Source organism: Rosa rugosa, chromosome 4, assembly GCF_958449725.1.
Source record: "Rosa rugosa chromosome 4, drRosRugo1.1, whole genome shotgun sequence".
Taxonomy (NCBI): Eukaryota; Viridiplantae; Streptophyta; class Magnoliopsida; order Rosales; family Rosaceae; genus Rosa; species Rosa rugosa.
The window spans coordinates 33,798,219-33,815,971 of record NC_084823.1 but is presented as its reverse complement, the minus strand read 5'-3'; the positions used below and the strand labels follow the sequence as shown (position 1 = coordinate 33,815,971).

General features: G+C 37.9%; 1 protein-coding gene across 1 annotated transcript; it reads right to left on the bottom strand.

The window, feature by feature from the left end:
- Window positions 1-4,308: 4,308 nt before the first annotated feature.
- On the bottom strand, window positions 4,309-8,286 carry LOC133743408 (disease resistance protein RPM1-like). The gene is made up of 2 exons (XM_062171342.1): window positions 7,599-8,286; window positions 4,309-7,035 (listed from the first exon to the last, which is right to left on the bottom strand). The coding sequence occupies exons 1-2, from the start codon at window positions 8,044-8,046 to the stop codon at window positions 4,625-4,627; spliced, it is 2,859 nt and encodes a 952-aa protein (XP_062027326.1). The 5' UTR covers window positions 8,047-8,286; the 3' UTR covers window positions 4,309-4,624.
- Window positions 8,287-17,753: the final 9,467 nt, after the last annotated feature.

Sequence of the window (17,753 nt, the reverse complement as noted above, 5' to 3'; positions counted from 1 at the left end):
GATAGTTCAGCATGGAATTATCCTAGGAGAAAATAAAATCTTCTTTATCCTCGATGAAGTTGATTTCCTAGGAATAAACATCAAGAATGGAGTGATAAAACTCCAACCTCATATCCTTGAAAAGATCTGGAAATTCTCAGATAGAATTCCTGATGCTAAGAGTCTAGAGAGATTTTTAGGCATCATAAATTATGGGAGAGATTTCATTCCCAAAATCTCAGGATTAACAGCAATGTTATCTCCTAAGACAAGTTCCAAAAGAAAATGGAACTTCACAGAAGATGATGAAAAGATTGTGAAGCAGATAAAAAATCTCTGCAAAAACCTCCCTCCTCTTCAACAACCAGAGGAAAATGATGAGATTATCCTCCAAACAGATGCGAGTGATAATTATTGGTCCGGTGTTGTTCTGGCAAAAACGCCTGGAACTAACATTGAAAAGATCTGTAAATTTTGTAGCGGCAAGTTCAGCCCTGCAGAACTGAATTATCCCACAGGGGAAAAAGAAATTTTGGCTGTCAAGGAAACGATTTTAAATTCTCCAGCTTTTCTTGGAAAACCCTTTACTGTTCGCACCGATTGTGCTAGAGTAAAGAATTTCAAAAATTTCAAACTTGATAAAGCTGCAGATAGAGGAAGATTAGCAAATTGGCAATTATTTCTTAACCAATATGATTATAATGTTGAATTAATTGCAGGAAACAAGAATTATCTTCCAGACGCCTTAACCAGAGAAATGGCAATGTTCAGTCGTAAAGATGACGACGAAGGTCGCAATCCCAGAAGTAGAAGAACTGAGAAAGAACATGAACCTGCTGAGGATCCAAAATAAAAAATCCTCAAAAGATTCTTGCTAGGTCCAAAAGGACTAGCCACAACTGATCAATCTCAGGGTAAAGGATTGGCTAGCCCGTCTCAAACGGCAGACAGTAAAGGCTCATCAAGACCGTTGATGGCTGCTGCTTTGCCAAAAAGCAGACCTACTCCAACTGGAGTACTTAATGTTTTTAATTACGAATTAAGAACCTTTGATACTCCTGTGTTCAGAACTGGCAGGAGACTAGCTTATCACCAGAAAGCAATTCTGGATAATCTCCTTTTTGCTTTTCAGGAAAGAAGCAGTGGTCTGATGTTCCCAGCTCTCTTTGCACTAGCTGAAGAACTCTATGAAAATGCTAGACCACAGTTTGAAGAAATACAGCAGAGTGCTATTAGAAAAGAGAAAATTCTCTTCCTTGAAGACCCAAAAAGTACTAGAGTCCCTATCATAGCACTAAAAGAATCAGACTGGCCTGAATTCCATAATCTGATAGGAAGCCATAATTTTGAAGACCGAATTCCTCCAACTCTCTTCATTATTGCTGGACCTTATGTTGGAAGATATTTAGTCAATGTTCAGAGTGAACATCCTCAAGAACACAAGCTTTGGCTTGTTGAAAATGGTTTTGTCCATAATCTGTGGACTAAAACAAATGATGATCTCAAAAGCCTACCCCCTATCATTGTCAACACAGTCAAAAATGTCAGAAAAAATGAATGCATGCTTCGACTAAAGTTCAGATCCACTCCACTAAAATGGATTCAGAAGGCAAACGGTGAGGTTGAGTATATTTCTCCATATCATTATGTGAGAATTATCCAAAGAAAATATCTTCAGCCTGCCTGTGTTGGTTACAATGGTCAGCCAAACTCAAGCATCCCATGGATGAAGGCCATGTCTCTAGAATATATCAAAAAGATCATCTCTGAAGATACAATGAATACTTTCCTGGCAGCAGGAGAAAAAACCATTATCACTGCTTACGATCACCCTGACGTAATCAGCAGTGACCTTTTCCTATCTCTCACCAGAAAAGAGATAGACTCGACACTGGCATGCTTACAATGGGTGGAAAAACTTGAAACTGACAACCACTACAAGATGTATGTTGATACAGATGTCGAAGATAATGCAACAACTGTTAGAATGGCCCAGGCAGACAACGACTCCTTTGTCCTTGGCCACAACTCAGAGACTGATGAGAACATGTGAAGCAAAAGAGATAGACTCGACACTGGCATGCTTACAGTGGGTGGAAAGACTTGAAACTGACAACCACTACAAGATGTATGTTGATACAGATGTCGAAGATAATGCAACAACTGTTAGAATGGTCCAGGCAGACAACGACTCCTTTGTCCTTGGCCACAACTCAGAGACTGATGAGAACATGTGAAGCTACAGGTGAAGAAAAAGCACCAAAAGAAGCAACTGTAGTCTTTAAGACTTTTGCTCGAAAGCTACTTTTGCTTTTCCAAAAGATAAGTAAAAACATTTCACCCAACTACTTTTGCTTTTCCCCATCCGACCTCCATCATCAGGAGCACTCAGGAAAGCAAAAGGTCACGGAGTCGTTCTGTACATTTTTATGTTTTGAATTCTAATTTGAGTTCCGCTCCCTATATAAGGAGCTTTAAGTTCAGTTGTAAAGGGGGAGAAAAATTTTCATATTAGTTCTAGATCAGAAAATTGAGCAGAAGAGTCTTCTCTCAAGAAGTAAGAAAGCCATAGTAGCAGTGTGCTTCCCTTCCTGTTCAGTGTGAAGTAGGGTGCTTTCATTTTCAAGTAAGTATCTGTTCTCATTCTTATGGATAGCTAAACAGTCTTTTGCTATTTACCTGAGAATGAGGCTCTGAATGTTTAAACATGTATTTATATTTGAATAAATAAATTCAGGTTGCTCACCCACTTCAGCAAAATTTATATTTATCATTATGTTTCTCTATCTGTTAAAATGCATGCATCCTGTAGAAATCCAAGGTTTTAGCTTTACTATTCACCTGAAAAACCCAGTTAAACCACAAACCAGGACAAGCAGTAGTGATTCCGCCTGTTAAAGTAACCGTTAGGCAGGGAGCCGTTAGGTGAAAAACTTAGGCATGTTGAAGGCTAGTCTTGTTTTTGTTTTGTTGTGTGAAACAAAAATTTTTAGGTAGAATAGTATTTCTAAAACTACGGGTCAACATAGGATATAAAAGGCATTATCTTAAAAAGACCTATCCCTATTAGTACTCTTTTCCTAAAGTAATAGTGTAATACAAGAATGTTAGGCAGTTGGGCACAATACAGAAGCTTTTTGGGTATACGGGAAAGAACCCTATTAATTAACCTCCATTAGATCTTCAGATTAGTTTTGTATATATATACATACATACATATTAATTAACCTCCATTAGATCTTTAGTTTAATTGAAACCAACGGTCCACAGTTGGTTCCAAATTTTGAAACAGGCCAACGGCTACCTTCCAAATGCAAAAAAAAAAGACATAAGAAAGCAAAAAAAAGTCTAATCCATGCCTCGTTATATATTTTGGTGAGACTTTGTTGGTAGAAATCTATAGTGAAACCTGAAATGCCTAAGCACTCATCAACCCAAATGCATTCTTCAAACAGTTTTTGGGAAAGAAAAATACTTCGAAAAAATTACAAAAGAAAAAAGGGAGAAGCATACTAGCTAGTAGCTACCAGTTTGTCATATTATGTTGGACTAAATTCAGTTTGCCCCAAAAAACCTCAAACAACTTCGTTTTACACTCAATTTTTTTTTTTTCCGGTTAGATTAGTACTGGGGAGAACCTGTGAGACAAAATTCAGCAGGGATGAGGAGTAACAATAATATTGAGAGACCTTAAAAGTTAAAACAAAGGTTGGAAACTTAACTTGCAGACTTCAATTGACAAATAACATAAATCAATTATACGACCAGTCAGAAGAATGATGCTTGCAATAGAATTTCTTGAAAAACTTTCTTCACAAATCCTTGCGCACCAGCAGGCTCCGGCAAGTATGTTGACTCTTGAATGTTTTCTTCAAAAGCAGCCCTCAGCCTGTCATCCAATGCACAAGAATCACAAAAGTCTGGGGAAATATCAGCAAGCATGTAAATCATCAGTTATGGAGTACAGTCCTCCAAGGAAAGTCCGCCTCACATGCCAATCAAATAAGCTTTTGGGATAAAAAAAATGGCCTGAATTCTGGACTTTCAAAGATTCAAGTAAATCCCAATAACCCCTAACTGTATTAAGTATCATCCATACAAATTATAGAGAAGCAACTGCAATTCTCTAAAAAGATAATAAATTCAATGTTTAAAAAGGCAACCGATCAATCAGTTACCATGCCCATAGAAAGAAAAAGAACCCTGAACTCTGATCCACCTATGTAGCAAAGTTCAAGGGATCTTTACAAGGTAGTACATGGCATACCAGCAATAAGAAAGAATTACTCCAGAGGAGTTAAAAGATAATATATAAAAGAACAATTGCGCTGGACAACAGTTGAGCAAACTGTGCAGTAATTTGAGTGATGAATCTTCAGTTTGCACAATCATATTTTGTACCATTATCATTTACAACTTGATAGAATTGTTTCTGTATATATTATGTACACTTTGTCCTTACAACTATTTCTATATACAAAGGAGTAAATGGTGAACAAATACTACACCTTATTCTTCAGTAGGTTACCTATTATGAGTATTTACAGTCATCTGCACATAGTGCAAATGCAACAATCTACACATTTTGATCAACTTAGTTACAATGATATTTACAAGCTTATATACAATCTGACCTGGATCAGATCTAAACCTTCCACAGAGGACGAAGTTCATGGCTTCTCCTAACAGTACCAGCTGGTGAGGGACTATTTTCTATCTCCTTGAAACTCTCTATTGGATAGACATCCCAACCACCATCTCTCCAGTAGGCAGAATAAACTTCAGGGATATGTGCAACTTCTCCATAATCCTCACCTTCTCCGTCTGGCCGCAATTTTGAGATTAATTCATACGGCATGTCATAGAACTGAAGTGATTTCAGTTTGGTAAGGTTTTCAACTCCTGATGGTACCCTCTTCAACAACTTGCATCGTTGGATTGTCAGCCTTTCAAGGCATGGCATTGCTCCCTTCTCTACCTTCACACAACTGAGCTTGTCAAATTTGTCAAGACCCAAAACCTTAAGCTTTTTAAATCCCCCACCATTGAATGACAACATGTCATTATCACAAGTATGAAGCAATTCAAGATGAACAAGATTGGGCAAATCTTGAAGAAGTACCAATGGGTCATCCTTTAATTGACTCCACTTCAAAAATAACTTAACCAAGCTATGTAGTGAAGGTATCCAACTTGGTAACTCTTCCAAACGTCCTGTCAGGTATAGTCGTTCAAGAAACTGAGGAGGGGAAGACAGGTGTTGGAGATCAATAATCTCATTCTCTCCTGCAGAATTTACAGAAAATGAACGCAGCTTGGTCAAACTTTCGAGGGATAAGCACAAAGCCAATCCATCTTCTTTTCTCAATTTTATAATTCCCAACCTCCTAAGTTGCTTGAGTTTAGCTAACTCCCTGATTGTCATTCCACAACCTTGATTTGCCTCAATAAAACAGAGCTTTTGCAGGGACTGCAGATCTCCTAAACTTGAGAGGACCTTAAAGCCAAACTTGGAATAGAAGTGTGCATAAGATTCAATCTTAAGATGATAAACCAGGAGGTGGCGGAGTTTTTGGAGCTTTAGTATCTCAACAGGCAACTCAGAGACATAAGTCTTTTTAAGATCCAATGTCTCCAGGTTCTGCAGATTCCCTATGCTTCTGGGAATGACCTTCACCTGAGTCTTCCTCAAGCTTAGATAACTTAAATAAAACAGGTCCATGATTTCTCTTGGAAATGTCTTTATAGGTGCAGCTTCTATATCTAACACCCTAAGCAACCTAAAGCCATTGGAAAGATTTTTATGCATGGATGACCTTGAAACCGCCCCAAACACAAACAAGGAACGAAGTTGAGGAAATGACCTGCTTTGTTGTACAGTTTGCAATACATTATGTATTGACAAGCGTCGAACTCTATCAGGCCAGATTGTGTTGTGCTCCTTCATTATGGCTGCAAAGTTTTGATCCCTTGATTTTGAGACAATAATCTCTCGCAAAAGGTCATGGATGCGGTAAGTTTTGACCCTTCCATCACTTGTTGTGTCTCCCACTAGCATCAAACTTCTGTTCAACAGCTCCTTGAGGTAGTCCTCAGCTACTTCCTCCAATGTTCTTCCTTCTCTAGCTTCAACAAATCTTTCTGCTATCCATAAGCGAATGATTTTCATACGCTTAATCAGATGACCCTCCGGAAAGACGCTCAAGCACAAAAAACATGCCTTCAGATTATAGGGCAAATCATTAAAACTGAGAGAAAGGACTTTCTTCAAATCCTCAAGTTTATCATTGCCATGAATTTCAGCTCCAAGACTACGGCAAATAATATCCCACTCATCTATTCTGCGCCTGTCTTTTGTTGCCAAAACACCACTTATTGCCACAATTGCAAAGGGCAAACCCTCACACTTTTTTAGGATATCTTTACAGAATGATTCCAAATAAGAAGGGCATGACTTCCCCCGAAATGCCTTCCTACTGAACAGACTCCAAGACTCCTTTTCAGGCAAGGGTTTCACCTCATGGACATGACCTTCAGATTCTGAGCAAGAGGTGGATGCTACATCAGATTTACGAGTAGTGATCATGACTCTGCTGCCAAGCTTCCCATTAGGAAAAGCATATTTGACAGTCTCCCATTCGTTGGTGTGCCAGACATCATCAAGAACAATCAGGTACCTCCTTTTTTGCAGCAAGTCTTTGATTCTTGCTTTCAATTTATTGCTATTCATGCCATCTACACCTTCTGGAACAGGCCTCCCAATTTCTGAATAGAGTTGGTGAATGATGTCTTTAAGGAGATCCTGTGCTTCAAAAGACTGAGAAACTGTGATCCAGGTACGGGGTTTGAAACGTTTCTTCACTTCTACATCATCATAGACTTGCTTCACCAAGGTGGTTTTGCCCATACCACCCATTCCTGTCACTGAAACTACTTCACGTCCAGAGTCACCCTTGACCAGCCAGCTGACCAGTAGGTTTTTAGGCTCGTCTATGCCCACAACATCAGTATTGTCTAAAAGAAGAGCATCCTCTCGCCGATCATGCCATTTGCTACCTGTTGGAAATCAAGTAATGAAGAAAGAGAGGGGAGGGAAAAAGACTAGTATACTAACCTAGCATTTTGAATATCTGTCTTTTATTATAACGAGAAGAGTTTCATATGTTTCATCACCGACAAAAAGGAATATGAGTAACTAAACCATTTTCTATCCAGATTCAGAAAATATACTTTTCATGTTGTGCTCTTAAAAACCTAAGATAACAACTATAATAAGGTTGAAGTTAACCCCTCCTCCGGTACCGTTCTAACCGGGCCATCTAACTATCAGCTAATTGATGTCATCCAATTGATTCATCTGGTCTGCTTCAGCAATTCTAATTAGAGATGCTATCATCATATCAGATGAGTGGACAAAATAGCATGGAGGCAAAACATAAATGCGAATATCAAAATTACATCTACAGCCCAGGTGAACTTTAAATAGGACGAGAAAATTCTAAACTAGAGTATCTTAAACATATGTCACAAAGGAAATCACTTTTAATCAAGCTTCCTGGAGAAATATCAATTTAGGGTTGAAATCACCTCTACAAAGCTACAAGACAGTGAAGTATTACCTGAACTAGTAAAAATGGAGCCGTTTGCAGCGGCATTAAGTTTAGGAAGAAGTCTTTTATGCACTGCAAAGATCTCTTTGATTCGGGTGTTGATGCTCTGTAACTCCGTGGCAACCCGATAATGAGCTTTCAGGTTCTTAACACTGCAAGAAAGCAAGTGTAAAGAATAATATAGTTGGTGCCCATGATTGTTATTTGTTTGAAGGAGTGTGAATTCATCTATAACATCTTCTGCATCATGAGCAACATCTCGTATCTGCTTAACCCATACTTTGAGTTCTTCATCACTTTCTTCCATTGCGTCTGCCTTCTTCAGCAAGGCCCTCATGTGTTCCAATTCCCCATTTAGGTAAATGAGTTCTTCTCTAACCCCTCTCCAGAGTTGAACTCCATTTGCGAGAAAAGGAGAGATCTTGTTCAGTAGAAAGCTGACTGCACTTTCTGACATTCACTCACTAGGTTACTGTGCAGTCCAAAGGGATTTCAAGTACTCTGGTGATTTTGTTTAATATAGAGGTAAGAAGTCCTCTGTGTTGCCTTTTTGCACACGCAACAATTTTGGCAATTGACGTCTCAATAGCTTCACCAAGAAGTTATGAGTAATAAAAATCACTACAAAATAAATAGTTAATAGTGATTCAGAGTTTTCGGCGACTTGGCCACCAAAAGATAATTTTGTATGTTCATCTGGTATATATCAACAAATTAAATTATGACATTGAAATTACACTTGTAATTCCTTTCAATTGCACCAGAACAAGGAAATAAGTTCATACAACAAATCCAGGATATACAGCAAAAGAATTGAAACAATAAATAAATGAAAACAACAACATATGAACCATCACTGGCAAGTATATGGAATTTTGGCTTCAAAAGTCTAAAACACTATATGAATGCACAAAATTAATTTGAATTTAAAAAGAGCAGTTGATTCTTTGTGCGTGAGAAGTTTACCAGAAAGATAAATGAATAAAAAATTTACCAGCAAAGAGTCTATGTATGGCTCATATTATCACTTATAACTTCTACCTCACCCGGTAATCAACAATGTGCATATACGCTAAGTTTACCATTGAGATAAAAGAACAATATAATACCAGCCAAGAGTTCCTGTATTTTCAACTATCTGTTCTTACTACAAAGTTAAAACCTGCACAATATTCCCAGAAATATCCTGAGAAGTGATAAAGCCTACAGTCAAGCACGGTGTGAACAAGCCTAAAGTCCAACCTCATGATCAGGGTAAACACCAACCACATCTTCTCATCCTCACTGAAATGACGACATTCTTTTAGCTAGTAGCTTATCAAAATACGCTGCAAGACAATGACTTTGGTGTATATTAATGGCGAAAGGGCAGTCAAGCATCTCCTCGGATATTCTTGAAATTTTCTGGGGTCTATATAATACTTAACTAGATTCCTTTGTCTGATTCATGTTTCTAGAACTTGACTTTTTCGGCACTCAAATACTTACAAGCAAGAAAGCGTAACCAATTTCCATTCCCAAGTTACCAAGTACATGACTAGTGCGGACATATCTACTACAACCTCAATGTTTTATTGATGATCTTGCGTACGGAAGGACTCCTCTTCTATAAAAAATAAAAAAATAAAAAATAAAAAAAACACAAAATGCTAAGCTACTTTCTCCTCTCCCACCAAGAAAATACTGACTCTATCTCTTTCGGAACAAGGTGGTCCTTAATTTCTCTGTCTCTCTCACCAAGAAAATACTGACTCTATCTCTTTCGGAAAACAAGGTGGTCCTTAATTTCTCTGTCGAATCTAAAAATAATTCATCATCTCAGCGTACTCAACCGTGTTAAATGTTAAATGCTCGATTGTAATTTTCCTCACAAATCTTTGTGAGGCATTTCATCGAACACTTGGCGTGCGTGGCCACTCGACGGCTTTGTGGACCAGAATGAAAGGCCAAAAGAGATGTCATTGTTAAATGAAAGGCCAAAAGAGATGTCATTGTTAAATGAAAGATGCGCCAGGAAGCGTAAGGCATTCAGGAGATGAGATTCGTTACGAAACTAGTAAACTTCACAGAAGATGGAAGATGAATGAGCATGGAGCACAAGCATACCTCTCATAGTCTTCTTCATGGAAATGATGATGGGCTATCAGACCGTACCTCTACTCGACCACTCCATAGAGCTTCTTCACAGCCAAGCCAAGTAGATTAGATATTAGATTTGGGTGAGGAACTGAGAACTAGTCTCTCCTTAAGATAAGAGTTGACGAAGGGAAGCAGTGAAAATTAGCTAAACCCGAAACTGACTGACTGTGAAGCTAACAGGTAGAAAAACCGAAAAGGGTAAAGCCGTAAAGGTAAAGTTTTGCTATACAAAGAGGAATAGAGGATGAGTTTACTGTTTACACCACTACGGTCTGCGGGTGTGCAAGACTGAATACACCAAGTTTTGGTTTGGTTTGGTTTGGTTTTTTATCTAAAAAAATTAAAACTCAAATGTATTACGAGGATTGAGAATCAATTTAGTTTGGTTCATGAGTTACTCAAATCGATTATAACTGAACTAAACTGTGTTTTTCTTTTTTCTTTTTTCTTTGGTAAGAGAGAACTATCATTATAACTGTCAAAACAGCAAAAATACATCAGCTCCACGACTTGGATCATGTCTCTAGAGTAGAAAAGAATACTTCAATTCAGGGTTAATTCGATGATTCTATTCATGCCACAATTGGGGTATATATACAAGTACAAAGGAGTAGTCCAACTCTAATAGGAAACAATCTTTCCATAATTATAGGATATCTTAATTCTCATTACATACAGATTCACAGCGATTCTACACTCTCCCTCAAGTTGAAACATAGATATCTATCGTGTCCAACTTGTCAACTAAGGGGGGTCAATACAGACTTTTAATTAGGATTTTAAAAAATCTTTATGAATTCCACCAAAATCTAGGGGTATTCAATTAGGACTTTTAAAAATGAATAGAAGTTTAGGGGTATTCAAAATATCATTCATACATACGGAATTAGAAAATCATGGACTTTATAGTGTTTAGTATAAATACCAAACTCCAATATTTTTCCAGCCATCAGAGCAAAGATTTTGAGCGTGGAAAAATCTATCAAAGTTCTTCTCTCTGCGCGTGAAGAGGTTGGTCCTCCATCATCTCTCTTTCTTAATTTTTTTGTTTTCTTTTCTCTAATGTTTTGTGGTATCAACTTCTAATACCTAACATGTTCATTGTTGTTGTTGAATTTGATTTCTTTGTTTTTCAACTGTGATGCTTGGAACCCTAATAACCCAAATATTATCATATACTCCTAAAACCCTAAAACCCAAATTTGTCGTCTATACGTATATGCTTAATGCTTTTACGGTTTGATCATAGTCCTGCGTCTTGCGCTATTGTTGTTATTGCAATTGTCATCCTTATTAGACTATTCTGTAAGAAGTTCCTTTTCTTCTGTTGTTTGTTGTGTCTGTTTCTTCTTCTCTCTAGGTTTTTGGTTTCTTTTATACTTGTTGCCGTCCTATATTGGCCTGGTTCTCTTTGTTTAATTTGCTATTGGTTTGCCCTTGTAGCTCTTAAGTTTGGGTAGATAAAGCCGAATGGTAATTGTGTGTGTGTGTTTTTTTTTTTTTTTGTGCGTGCATGCCCGACCTTCTTTATAGAAGTGTACTGTGTGATTCTACCGATAGAAAACAAACAAGTGTGGATTAAACAAGTGCGTAATTGAATGAATTATGAAAAAGAAACATTAATCAAAGAGAAGCTGTCTGGGTAATAATCAATATGAACAGCCTTTTGCTATCAATTAAAATATTAAATTACATAGCCTAAGCCCTTACTGAGTGAGGGAAGGGAACTAAAGGGTAGGTGAGGTCTCCATTAATCTCTATAACTTAACTGAGTGGCTGTGCAGTGCACAAAAACATGACTAGCTAGCACTCTCTCCCTCACTTTTACACATTAGACAACAATGATAGTACTGTAAGCATGTGAATTGCTGTAAATTTCAATATAGAACATGCTAGCCTTGCTTGAAATTTTTTGTTTCGGGCTGGTGTTGACAAGTCTAAGATAAATAAGTTGCAGGTCCACTCTAAACTAATCTCTGGTTTGTTTTCGTTCTTATTTTTTAGATCGGACTATAGGAACATATAACTACAGATATTTTTCTTAGGATTAAATTCAGTTTACCCCCCTAAGGTTTAGGGGTAATTTTATGTTAGTCCCTGTCCTTTCAATTTAATCCGTTTACCCCCCAAGCTTTCCAATTTCAATAAGCCGTGTCCAATTTCTACTATTCCGTCCAATTTGGACTGTTAAGTCTGACTTTTGAGGGCTAAAATGATCATTTAAAGACAAAAAAAAAACTAAAAAAAAAAGGAATTTTTTTTTCTTTTTTTTGTTTTCTGTTTTTTTTTTCATTAAAATTTTTTTTTTCCATCTTTTTTTTTTGGGTTTTTGTCCATTTACCCCATTTCTAGGGATTTTTTTCCCACTAACCCCATGAAGTTTTTTTAATTCTCTCTTACCCAATACACTCTAAGGGAGTCTTCCCTAATACCCCATTAAGATTTTTTTTTTGTTTTTAATTTTTTTTTAATACCATTTTACCCCTCACCCTTTGTTACTTAGAGAGAGAGAGAGAGAAAATGGAAGAGAGAGAAACCATAGGAGACTTCGCCGGAGCCGGTCACCGGTCGCTGGATTCCGGTCACCGTCGCCGGATTCCGGTCACCGGTCACCGGTCGCCGGAATTTGCTGAAAATCTCACCGGAAAGTTTTTTGCCCTCCATAGACATCTATTGCCCCCTAATAGATGGGTAATAGAGGTCTATTGCCCCCCAATAGACGTCTATTGCCCCAATAGTCTATTGCCCCCTAATCTCACCGGAAAGTTTTTTGCCCTCCATAGACATCTATTGCCCCCTAATAGATGGGTAATAGAGGTCTATTGCCCCCCAATAGACGACTATCAGCCATGTATTGCCCCCCAATAGAAGCCTATTGCCCCCCAATAGGACTTTCAGTTGCCAGAATGGGAACTAATATATCTTCCTAAATTTAGACAAATAAAACTTTGAATACAGAAAAAAAACAAGGAGATTACATCAATTCAAAACGTCTATTGCTCCCCAACAGGCGTCTATTGCCCTCCAATAGACGCTTTAACATACGTCTATTGCCCCAATAGAACTTTTTGTTTTTACCTTTTTCTTTCCTCCCAGGCTTTCTGCCTCAATTTTACCAAAAAAAAAAAAAAAATTTGGGCACCCAAACTCACAACACTACTGAAATACTGTACTCTCTGCTGTCTCAGATCTTCTCTTCTATCTCTCTGCGCAAATATTGAATTCTCCCAGTTCTTGCTTCAGTGCATCCACCTATATAATTAATAAAGAGGACAAGATGAAATTCACTAGCTAGCCAGAGAGACGAGTGTATATAGATATCTGATTAATCTTACTCGGTCTTAGGCCTTCATTTCGAATCCAAGTCAATAGCACAAAACAAAGAACTCACCTTGAATCAGGCCAGCGCCGGCGCAATTGGCTATAGCCGACGGCAGTGTTCATTCCAACAGGTTGTGGTCCAGTGTCGAAGCTCGCCGGAACCCAACCGGAAAACTGATTGTATGAGCCGAAGGTGAGTCAGGTTGGCGATGCTCCTCGGAATCTTGCCGGAGAGAGAGGACTGGAAACAACTCACCAGCGGTGGAGTTGGGCCGGAGAATGGAGCAGGACTCAGCAAAGGCCAAATCGTCGTCGCGAAGGAGAGAGAGAGAGAGAGAGCGCGGAGGAGAGAGAGAAGGGAGACGACGCAGTCGTAGTAGTCGAACTGGTGGCCGGAGAGGTCGAGGGAGGGCGGTCGTCGTCGTCTTCAAGCGTGAATGCCATCGCTGCGCCGGATATGGAGATCGGAGATCGGAGAGAGAGAGAGAGAGAGAGAAACTGGATCTGGAGAGAGAGGAGAGATATAGCGAGTGGCACGTTGTAGTTTCTTAATTAGATTAAGGGCAAAATTGTTATTTCTTGTTAAATTGTGTATGTGGGAACAAAAATCTGTTGCTGGGGTAATTGAGATCATTTTTGCTCATTTTGGGGCTTTGGGTCAAGGACCCTTTTTTTTTATATATAAATTTTGTCTTCAACCTATACACCACAAGTTATAATAGGTTTATAAAAACAAAAACATACTCTAGGTGGTTGAAAGTCTCTCGCTGATCTACGATATTTATGATATATCTCCGATAAAGAGAAGAATTTTAAGATATATCCCCAATAAAATGAAGAAATGTCTGTGTAAAATTATTTTTTACAGATATTTACAGATAAAGTGTAAAATCGTTTTTAACAGATATTTCTTCACTTTATTGAGGATATCTCCTAAAATTCTTCACTTTATCGGAGATATATCACAAATATCGTAGATCAGCGAGCGGCTTTCAACCACCTAGAGTATCTTTTTGTTCTTATAAACCTATATTATAACTTGTGGCGTATAGGTTGAAGACAAAATAAAAAAAAATGAAAAATGAAAAAACAGAAGAAAAAAATAAAATAACGAAAAAATAGAAAAAATAAAAAAAATAAAAAACAGAAGAAAAAAAATATTTAAAAAAAATTCTTTTTTTTTGTCTTGAAATGACCATTTTAGCCCTAAAAATCAGACTTAACGTCCAAATTGAATGGAATGGACACGGTTGAGGAGAATTGACAAGCTTGAGGGGTAAACTGATTAAATTGAAAGGACAAGGACTAACATGAAATTACCCCCAAACCGCAGGGGGGTAAACTGAATTGAATCATTTTTCTTAATTCATAAGAAACAACAATTTATTGATACAAACAGAGGACACAGAAGTGCTCTTGTAATTTTTTTCCGGTCTATACTTTTTTTTTTTTTTTATATATTATTATTGAAGACTCATTTTCTCATGGCTTCTGGTACTTCAAAGTTGTACATACATTGCTTTGAATTATAATGTTTTGATTGATAAAAGTTGCATGTATGATTACTTCTACACAATCGTATAGATGGGAGATTCACAAGGGAATGGTAAAAGAAAGGATTACAAAACTTGGAACACTGAAGAAAGCAACGTTTTGCTTCAACCTTTTGGTTTGGTTGATTACATTTGGAGGTTTTTCCTTTATTTTCTTATACGTTTGTTTCATAACATTATTTGAGCTTCTCTAATTTCTACGCTAATGGACGTTAGTTAACATAGCTACTGCATCGTATTCTATTCTCTGACTCATAAACTAGCTTTTTTTTTTTTTGTAAATATTGTGAAATCTATAGAAGTCATTCATATAAAGTCTGTAGATTTTTATAAATCAGTAAAAAGTCTATGCTAAAAGTCAATGGTTTTAAGAAATCAATAGAAGTCTATGAACTTTTTATAGAGTCTAGAGTCCATGGACTTTCAAAAAAGTCTGTCATTTAAAAAAAGTCCACATAAATGCAAATACAATACACCCCCCTAAGCTGTCGAATATCTTCCTGGACACTCCTTTAGTAAGAACATTAGCTAACTGCTCCTTTGAGTTTACAAATGGAAAGTGAATAACCTTTCTGTCAAGATTTTCTTTAATAAAATGACAGTCAACCTCCACATGCTTTGTTCTATCATGCTGAACTGGATTATGTGCAATCTCAATGGCAGCTGTATTATCACAATGCAAATCCATATGCCTTTTAAGCCTGTAACCCAGGTCTTTTAGGACATTACGGATCCATAATATTTCACAAACTCCATGTATCATACCTCAAAATTCAGCTTCTGCACTTAATCTGGCAACGACTTTCTGCTTTTTGCTACGCCAAGTGACAAGGTTCCCTCCAACAAAAGTGAAGTACCCAGATGTAGAATGTCTGTCAGTTTTATCACCAGCCCAATCTGCATCTGTGTACCCAACAACTTCCAATTCACATTTTTTTCTCAAACAGTAACCCTTTACCTGGCGCCATCTTCAAGTACCTCAAAATATGAAAGACTGCATCCATATGCTCTTCACTAGGACAATGCATAAACTAGCTAACAACACTCACAACATAAGCAATATCATGTCTAGTATGTGAAAGATAAATCAACCTTCCTACAAGATGTTAATACCTTCCTTTATCAGTTGGAACTTGATCAGGATAAATAGCAAGTCTGTGATTCATCTCAATGGGTGTCTCGATTGGTCTGCAGTCCAGCATCCCCATTTCAACAAGTAAATCAAGGACATACTTCCTCTGTGAAAGTGAAATCCCCTTCTTAGACCTAGCAACTTCAATACCCAGAAAATACTTCAGTTGTCCCAGATCCTTCATTTCAAACTCCTTTGACATATACTTTTGCAATTCATTCATCTCTTTTGGATCATCCCCTATAACAATCATGTCATCAACATACACAATAAGAGCTGTAATCTTACCATTCTTGCGTTTGATAAACAAGGTCTGGTCAGAATTGCTCTTTGTGTATCCAAATGCTCTCATGGACTTTGAAAATCTTCCAAACCAAGCTCTTGGAGACTGCTTTAGGCCATACAAAGACGTCTTTAATTTACACACCTTGCAAACGTCACTTGGGTAATTCTTAACACCTGGGGGCACATCCATGTTCACTTCTTCCTCTAAATTCCCATTAAGAAATGCATTCTTCACATCAAACTGGTGCAAGGGCCAATCTTTGTTTGCTGCAAATGAGATTAGAATCCAGAAAATATTGATCTCATATTGAAAAGACAAGAAAAAAAAAATCTCATTAGAGCAAGTTCACTCGTTAGGTAGGTCAGGGTCACTAGTTCATTGAATCACTGGGTCAGACACTATTCATTGTTTTTTTATGTTTGTTTCCTCCCGTTGGGTTTAGATCACTGCCTTAGTTTTCAAACTAACCTGGGTCACTTTTTGAGTTAGTTTCTTGACCTACAAACTAACCCAAGTCAGTTTTCAAACTGACCCAGTGACCCAGACCTAACAAGTGGAAATAAACATAAAAACGCAGTGAACAATGTCTGACCCAGTGTTCCAATGAGTAAACTTGATATAGGAAACTGACCCAGAGTGACCCATGTTAGTTTGGAAATTGATCCAGTGACCCAAACCCAATGGGTGGAAACAAACATAAAAAAACAGTGTCAGTAATCTAGTGACCCAAAGGACGAACTTTTTTTTTGAACCAAGGTGTCTCATGGACATATCATTAATAAAATAGGGTAAGACCAGAATGACCATTACATATCCTTCCGCTACCATCTACAGATAGGCAAGAAGTTGTGATGCAAACAGACACCGCATTGATACATAAGCTAGGATCATTCATTAAACAAACTCATGCTCACTTATGAAAAGTAAGCCTATTCAAACTATGAAACACAACATAGTAAAATAGGCAAAGTCATAACAGAAAAGCTAAATCTTAGCCTTGCCCGTAGCATTAGGGCTAGAAGGCTTTCCAGAGTAGAGCATACTCATTACTTCCTCAGCAGGTATTGTCTTGGATTTGTATGAATTCTTATTCTTTGAGCCCAAGGGACATCCCCTCTTCTTTTTTGCAGCCACCGGTACCCGTTCCTCCACCACCTTGGGCTATTTGGGTATCATCACCTCCATGGGAACAAGCATGCCTCCCGGAGTTTCAACTACACCAAGGGATTTAGCTGTAAATTTAGTAGGAAACTCAGGAACTCTAACCTTCTTTGTCACATTGTCCTTTGCCAACCCATCCATATTCATGTTAACAAAGAATCTTGGTTTCTTTGGAGAGGAGAAAGGGGAAGTCGGTCTGCTTCACTTAAGATCCTTTATATTCTCATCAAAGGGGATCAGAGCAAGAGAAGCCCCGCTGCTAGAAGAGGTGTCGTCAGTCCCATGATTTCTGATAACCACCGGCTAGCGTGGTTTGTTACCTTCAGTCGACCCAAAGAGGTTACACGCTATGGAAGGCAAGATCGGAGTTTGAATGCCTATGAATTTGAAAGCTCCATTCACAAACCTATTGTCAGCAAATCCCATGAATGAAGTTGGAATTTGCAGCCTTTGTGCCTCCCCATTATCCTTCTTGTCGAGTGACATCGCTTGGCAAAACCCTTGAGCATGATATATAAGATTGCATTTGCGACACTTACCAATCAGATTCTCATAATAGAATGAGATTTCTT